Source organism: Grammomys surdaster, unplaced genomic scaffold, assembly GCF_004785775.1.
Source record: "Grammomys surdaster isolate TR1022 unplaced genomic scaffold, NIH_TR_1.0 125984, whole genome shotgun sequence".
Taxonomy (NCBI): domain Eukaryota; kingdom Metazoa; phylum Chordata; class Mammalia; order Rodentia; family Muridae; genus Grammomys; species Grammomys surdaster.
The window spans coordinates 4,131,879-4,139,814 of NW_021620800.1; the positions used below are offsets into that span (position 1 = coordinate 4,131,879).

General features: G+C 48.2%; 1 protein-coding gene across 1 annotated transcript in view; it reads left to right on the forward strand.

Annotated features, from left to right (window-relative positions):
- Gpi (glucose-6-phosphate isomerase) overlaps positions 1–7,936 on the forward strand; it is a 30,446-nt gene that overhangs the window by 3,652 nt on the left and 18,858 nt on the right. Inside the window, exons 5-6 of the mRNA XM_028754152.1 lie at positions 7,099–7,182; positions 7,266–7,412. Coding sequence (XP_028609985.1) covers positions 7,099–7,182; positions 7,266–7,412 — 231 coding nt within the window. The remainder of the gene's footprint in view (positions 1–7,098; positions 7,183–7,265; positions 7,413–7,936) is intronic.

The following is a 7,936-nucleotide window of genomic DNA, read 5'->3' on the forward strand; positions in this document are numbered from 1 at the left end:
CTTTGCCCGTGTGTATGTGTGTACAGGGATCCGACCCTGCTGCTCTCCCTAGAGGCAGGACTTGGGCCGCGTTGCAGCCTCAGGTGGGGGCGACCTGTATGGTTGCTGACCCCGCTATCTCTGCTGAGACCTGAATTTTCCTTCAGCTCTTCTCAGAATGAGCACACTGTGTTCATCCCCTGAGGTCTGGGGTTGGAGGTGCGCACCACCACAACCTGTTAGATAGTGCTGGGGGCGTCGGGTGGGTGAGGGTGTCAAACTGAGGCTTTACGTGATAGGAAAGCGCGCTGGCAACTGAGCTCCAGTCTACTTCCCTCCCCACAGCTTATGTGCAGTATAATGGTCTGTATTAGTGCACATAACCACACCATACACACGCGTCTGTTTTCCTTCCTCCCTTCTGTCAGTCCCTCCTAGCAGGGTCTAACTGTATAACCCTGGCTGGCCTGGAACTGGCCTGTGTAAACCAGACTGACCTCGGACTTACAGAGATCTGCCTGCCTCTCCCTTCCTAGTTCTGGGATTAAAGATGTATTATACCGTGCCCAGCCAATCTCCTTGTCTGTGTGTGTGTGTGTGTGTGTGTGTGTGTGTGTGTGTGTGTGTGTGTATGGGGGTGGGAGGCAGTATGGGTTGCCTTAGAGACCAGCTAACTTAACCTACATAAACCTTTGTGGCCTCAGTGTGTATTCCCCAGGGTAATCCTGCAAGGGCTGGCTGGTAGATGTTATCAAGTCTGGAGTGCAGGGGTGATGTGTGTGTGTGGTGTGTCTGTATGGGTTGGGCATGTTCAGAGAGTGATCCATTTGGTCAGCTGTAAGCATTCTGGACTTGTGCCAGAAAGCATCTGCTCCCACATGTGGCTGGTCAAAGTCAGCTTGCCTTGGCCAAGAGCCATTTTCAGACCCAAAAGTGACCTTTATCTTAAAGGCCTGGCGACACCTGCATATAGGGATTCCTGGGATGAGGAAAGCTAGGAACCTCTGGTGGGACTTTGGGTTTCAGAATGTCCCTGACGTTTTGAGTGTGAAGGACATTCCTGGCCATCTGTCTGCTGTGTGTGGCAGAGTGGGAGCCTCATGCTCTGATCACGCTGTGTAGGCTCAGGCATGCTGGGTGGACAGTGTGGTGTTAGTCCATGCTAATGGTGTTGCAGGATGGCACCCCCTTAAAGCTGGCTGTTGGACTGGCTGACTCTAGATTGACCAGATTTTTTTTAGTTAAAAATGCACAGCTTGGTTATGGTGGGTTATGCTTGCAGTCCTAGCACAGGGAGCCTGAAGTAGGAAGATTTGCCAGTCCTGGGCCAGCCTGGGCTATGTGGGGAGACCCTGTGTCAAATCAGACACCCAGTGAAAAACAAAATGCTATTGACCAGTGGTGATCCTGGTAAGGAATTCTACTTCCTGTGACTGGTCCTCTCAAAAGTAAAACAGTACAATCAGGCAGAGTGTTGCTGTTGCTGATCCCAGCAGTGGGGAAGCTGAGGCAGGAGAGTCAGAGGTCAGGGCTGGTGAGCCTGGCATGTGACAGGCTAGTCCTTGTAAAGAGGAATGGTAACTGTTTGAAACAATGGATATCCCAGTTACTCTGACCTGATTGTTATGTATCAAAATACCACACGGTCAACAAAAAATAACAACCAAAAGGAAACCTCCCGTCATTTGTCAGGATTGTCAGTAACTGTGGCTGTATCGTCCTGCTGGACTGTTAATTATTGGTCAGGCATGGTAGCACACCCTGTCACCCAGCACTCAGGACACCAGCCTGGGGTCCTGTGGTGATACTATTTCAAAACACAAAACAACAATGGTGTGTGTCCTGACACCTCATATACAGGGAGAAAGGCTGTGTGAACTTATATTAGAAATGTGTTTTTCTCTCTTAAGTTGTGTGTGTGAGGGGAAAGTGCTTTGCTTGTGAGACTGAGTGAGAAGCTGAGGAACTAATTATTTTTTCGTGGGGCCGGAGCCAGGGCTCCTTGATTCCATTGGCTGCTCTTGCAGAAGATCCAGGTTCAGGTCTCAGCACCCACACAGTGCGTCACGATTGTCTGCAACTCGAATCCAGTGGATGCAGTGCTCTCTTCTGGCCTCTGTGGGCACTAGGCATGCATGCGGTGCATATACATACATGGAAGGGAAAGAGGGAGACACATAAAATAAATCTAGAAAACCCACAAGCTTATTACCATGTTTTATTCTACTGGAACTGATTGGGCATTTTCCATGGCAGTTGTTATTTTATTGTTTGTTTTGAGACGGTGTAGCACTAGGTTGGCCTGGAGCAGGCTGGCTTTGAACTCATGATGGAGATCCACCTGCCTCTTTTTTTTTTTTTTTTTTTCCGAGACAGGGTTTCTCTGTGTAGCCCTGGCTGTCCTGGAACTCACTCTGTAGACCAGGCTGGCCTCGAACTCAGAAATCCACCTGCCTCTGCCTCCCAAGTGCTGGGATTACTCCATCTGCCTCTTAAGTACTGTGATCAAAGGTGTGCTTCACCACACAGTGCCCTCCCATGGCAGTTTTAATACAATCTTTTGATCTTTTTTTCTTGTGTTGCTGAGGATAGAAGCTGGGGATTTGCCATGCTAGGCAAGTGTTTAGTACTGAGCTACGTTCACACAGAGATGGTTTAAAAGTCTGAGTGGTAATCTGAGCACTTGGGAGGCTGAAGCAGAGGGATTGTCTTGGGTTCAAGGTCAGCCTGGGCTTAGGGTTAGAACCTGTCTCAAAAACACAGACAAAGTTCCTCCACTCACTTTCTCTGGAGTCCTTATATAACCCATTACAGTATCAGACAGAAGCATAGGGTCACCTAGGCTAGGTGTGTGTAGACACAAACCTGTGTCCTTTCATGCGCCTTTCGAGTACCATACCTCATTTGAAGATGAGGCGTAGAGATATCCATATCATCCACATGATGAGCTGGGATGGGGGGACGTGGTGGAGGGGAAGCCGATGGTAGGACCGCTTTACACAGAGAAAATGGAAGACCGAAGAGCTGGTAGTCCTGTTGGTGTGGTTGGGCTTTTGTTTTGTTTTATTTTTGAGGCAGCGCCACCATGTAGCTGAGGCTGGCCCAGAACACCTGATCACCCTGCTTCCATCTCCTGAGTGCTAGAAATATAGGCATGTACCACACGGTGCCTAGCTGGTTCATGCAAGTCTGTAATCCAGCAAACAGGACATGGCTTGACAGTCAGTTAATTCATTCTTAAGGCTTGGGAATGATTCTTTAAGGCCCTTGGCTTCCCGAAACTCATTTTCTCCGAGTAAAATATAGCTTGTGCCTACAGCTGCCTGGTCTTCTCAGCCTCCTACTGTCTGTGGAAATATGGGTGTCTAAAGGTCTCTTTAAGTATCTAGTGTGTCTCCCTCACTTAGCTCCATTCAGCTCAAGAAGATACAGTTTCAAACACTAGTTCTTATAAAAGCTTAATGCATCTTAAAAGACTCCATAAGAAGCTTATTATGGGGCTGTCTGTTAGACCGTAGCACTGTATGCACAGATTTCTTCACTATGAGGGGTGTATGTGTACACACACACACACACACACACCTGACATTCTTACATGTATTTATTTGTACACAGCATACATGTGCCACTGTGCACGTGGAGGTCAGAGTACAGTTCGTGGGAATCGGTCCTCGTGCACCATGTGATTTCCAGAGAATGAACTCAGGAGGTCAGGTTTGGTGGCAAGCACTCAGCCACCGATCATGTCATCGACCCAAGATAAATTCCTTTGCATTTTTGCTTCTGAGCCCACTGAGATGGGACCACGATGCCACTTGGGAACCTCCTTGTGTTTGACTGAACATTTGTGTATGTCTTTACCTCTCTGAAGTTTTTGGTTTTGATTTTTTTGTTTGTTTGTTTGTTTTGTTTTTATTGGTTTTTTGCTGTCTTGGAACTCACTTTGTAGACCGAGCTGGCCCCGAACTCACAGAGATCTGACTGTCTCTGCCTCCCGAGTGCTGGGATTAAAGGCGTGTGTCATCATGCCCTGCCCATTTCTCTGAAGGTTTAAAAGACCTTTGTAGACAGGGTTTCATGTAGTCCATACGTGATATGATGTCGGACTTAACGTTTTCTTGCCTTTGGAGTGCTGGAATTATAGGTGCGAGCCACTGTGCCCAGTTTATACAGTGCTGGGGAACTGAACCCAGGACTCAGTACATGCTAAGTAGGCCCTCTAGCAGCTGAGCTACATCCCCAGCCCAACAAAGGTTTTGTTTTTTCTTTAATTTTGAGACAAGGTTTCTCAACATAGTCTTGTTGGAACTGTGTTGGAATTCACTTTGTATACCAGGCTGACCTGGAACTCAGAGATGCACCTGCGTCTGCCTCCCAAGTGCTGGGATTACAGGCATACTCCTTTAAGCCTGGGCTACAAAGATTCTTTCCTTACAATTTCCAGCAATATTTTCTGCCTTTTTTTTTTTAATTCTCATATATTACATTCTAGCTGCACTTTCCCTCCCCCTAGTCTATTCTGGACACCACCTCCCCCCTCCCCCAGATCCACCCTTCCTCTACCTTCCATCAGAAAAGAGCCACCCTCCCAGGGTCATCAACCAAACACAGCATAACAAGCTACAGTATGACCAGGCACATACCATCACATCAAGGCCAGACGAGGCAACCCAGTAGGTAAAGGGTCCCAAGAGTATTTCTACCTTTTCTTTAAACCCATTCCAGCAGCTTCCTTGGGGGTGTCTAATCTCTTTTAGGGTTTCACTTATTCTTTTTTTTTTTTTTTTTTTGGTTTTTCGAGACAAGGTTTCTCTGTGTAGTTCTGGCTGTCCTGGAACTCATTCTGTAGACCAGGCTGGCCTCGGTTTCACTTATTCTTAAAGCTTTCTATCAGTGTTAGGTTTGTTTGTCTTAGACTTGTGGCAGTCCCGCCTCTCACGTGCTGTCATTATAGGTATAAGCTACCACAAACACAGTTTGTTGAGGTTTCAAGTATTTTATTTTTGAATGTTATGTATTTTGCTTGTGTGTGTGTGTCTGTGTGTCTGTGTGTCTGTGCAGTATGTGTATGTATGCATATAGTACCCCCTGAGGTTAGTAGAGGGTGTAAGATTCCCTGGAGCTGGAGTTACAGATGATTGTGAGCCACCATTTGTGTGCTGGAAGTTGAACCAGGGTCCTCTCCACGGCTGAGCCCTCTCTCCAGCCCCTTGTTGAGGTTTTCACTAGGACTCTGTCCTGAGACTCACACCAGTTCTCTATCGCTGTGGAGAAATCACATGAGAACTCAGCTCACAGCAACAGTAAACCTGGCTTCAGAAGCCGAGGAGCAGTTTTACCTGCGCTGTTCTTGTTTTTGTTCAGGGGGCTCTTTGCTTAATAGTGCTGCTTCACAGTGTAGTCAGAGTGTTGACCCCTGCTGTGGTTCTCTGAAGGAGTCGGTTCTGGAAGATTCCCTCTGTGAATGGCACGTTGGTGCTGCCTGTTGGAAGGAATCCTCTGTTCATTTCCACGTGGGCTTAGTCACAGGACTGAGTGTCCTCACAACGTGGTAGCTGGACATCTTTAAAGAGAGAAATCAGAGGACTGGAGAGATGCTTCTTCAGTGGTTAAGAGCACTGGCCGCTCTTGCAGAGAATCCAGAGTCAGTTCCCAGCACCCACATGGCAGCTCACAACCATCTGTAACTGCAGTTCTGGGGGGTTCTGATGCCCTCTTCTGGCCTCCCACAGGCACAGGACACCTGTGGCACACAGATGTGCATACGTGCAGGCATAAACAGTCGTGCACAAAAATAAAAGAATACATCGGTCAGAGGAGGGATCAGAGAGCAAAGCAGAGGTTGTCGTGACCAAGCTTCCCACGCACATGAGGTCATCCTTACCACAGCTTTGTAGGGGACACAAGCCAGCACTGTCTAGCACAGTGGGAACTCTGCTGCAGGGATGTGTACCAGAATAGGCAAGAATCATTTGGAAGCAGCTGCAACTGCTAACATAGGTTATGATCCCAGCACTCAGGAGGCTGAAGCAGGGGATTGCTAGTACACAGCCTGGACTATGTATATAATAAGATTCTGTCTCAGACCATATGGGCTGGGATTGAGCTCAGTGGTAGAGTACTTGCCTAGTATGTGCAAGGCCCAGGATTTGACCCACATATATTTGAATCTGGCTGCCTGTCCCTGATCGAGACCTGTCAAACAGTTGGTCTCTAGCCAACATCACTATGAGACCACTGTGATTTCTACTTTGGCAACGAGGACATAAAAGGCCATCTGGTCGGAAATGTTTTCATACAGAGAATGGTTTACAATACACGTGCTTTTTGGTCTTTGAGTGAGTGAGTTTATTAAGTATACAGCAAGCAAAAGTTAAAAACGTCAGGTAACGAAACATCATCCAATTGGGTGCTTACAACATCCCGCAGAACAACTGGAGTAGCCCAGTTGGTTGAGCGAGCAGATATAATGTTATCAAAGTGGGTGCTTATGATACCCAACAGAAGTGATAGGAGAAGCCCTACAGAAGTAATTACATTACAGTCGCTGAGTGAGAGACTAGATCAGACCATCTCAGGTTTCTGTCAGTGTGCGTGAGTGCTTGTGTGCGCTTCTGTGCACCAAGTGTGTGTTCTGGAGCACAGAAAATGTCATCAGATCCTTTGGAACCAGAGTTTCAGGTGTTGTGAGCTGCCACATCGGTTCTGGAAACTGAGCCTGGCTCCTCTGGAAGAGCAATCCTTGCTCCTAACCACTGAGCCATCTCTCCAGCCCTGGGCAAGCATTTTTATGTCATGAGATAAACAGGTGGCCTCTCCTTTCTGTCACTGGAGTTAGGAAGCCAGCTTGCCTTGAGACAGGGAGTTTTGAAGGCCATTTGAAATAAACACTGGGGAGTCTGGGACAGGAAAGCCCTGTTTCTCCTAGAGTCTGTTTAAACAGTGTGTGGCAGACTACCAGGATAACACGTCATAGAATGTGACAGGGATCTGGTTCTGTGACCTCCAGAGGCTCCCGACAGGGCCTAGCAGTTGTCATTTAGGTAAAGGGACACACCAGATTAGGGGTGACATTTTTGAGCTGTGCGTTTGGGTTAATCACGTCTGATTCTGTGACAGAGGGTCCGGAGTGGTGACTGGAAAGGGTACACTGGCAAATCCATCACGGACGTCATCAACATCGGCATCGGAGGCTCTGACCTGGTAAGGAGTGCCCTGCTCACCTTGGGATGGGGTGACGGTTGGGATCAGTCACTCCCTAGAACCCTTGTCCTCTCTTCCTGCAGGGACCCCTCATGGTGACTGAAGCTCTCAAGCCTTACTCTAAAGGAGGTCCCCGCGTCTGGTTTGTCTCTAACATTGACGGGACCCACATTGCCAAAACATTGGCCAACCTGTCCCCTGAGACTTCCCTCTTTATAATCGCTTCCAAGGTATGGGGGCGGGGGAAGGGGGGAGGGAGAGTGGATGGATTGCCCTGGGCAGTGGAGTCTCAGGAAGGATTCTGAGTGAATGGGGCTTTGTAGATCTGGTTAGCACAGCTGCCCTCAGGTGGTTTCTGTGCCCGGCAGCAAACAAGGTTTACCAAATAAAAGTTCAGTTTGGACTCTTGTCACAGGCCGTACCCACTTACTTTATGGGATCTTTGCCAGCGTGTGTGAGTGCGTGTGAGCATGCGTGTAACCTCTAGGCAAGCACTCTACCACTGAGCTACGTGCCCAGCCCTTTATATTGAGACAAGCTTTCTCTCAGTTATTCGGTTAGCAGCTGCTCATTACGTTACAGACAGATCCTTATCACCAACACGTGTCTGAAACTTCCTTCCCCCTACCGCCCTAGTTGTGACAGCTTTTCTCTGTGTAGCCTTGGCTGTCTTAGAACTCAGAGGTGAGAGGTCTGCCTGCCTCCTCTGCCTCCTAAGTACTGGGTGACCTACCTACCTTTCTTTCCCTCCCTC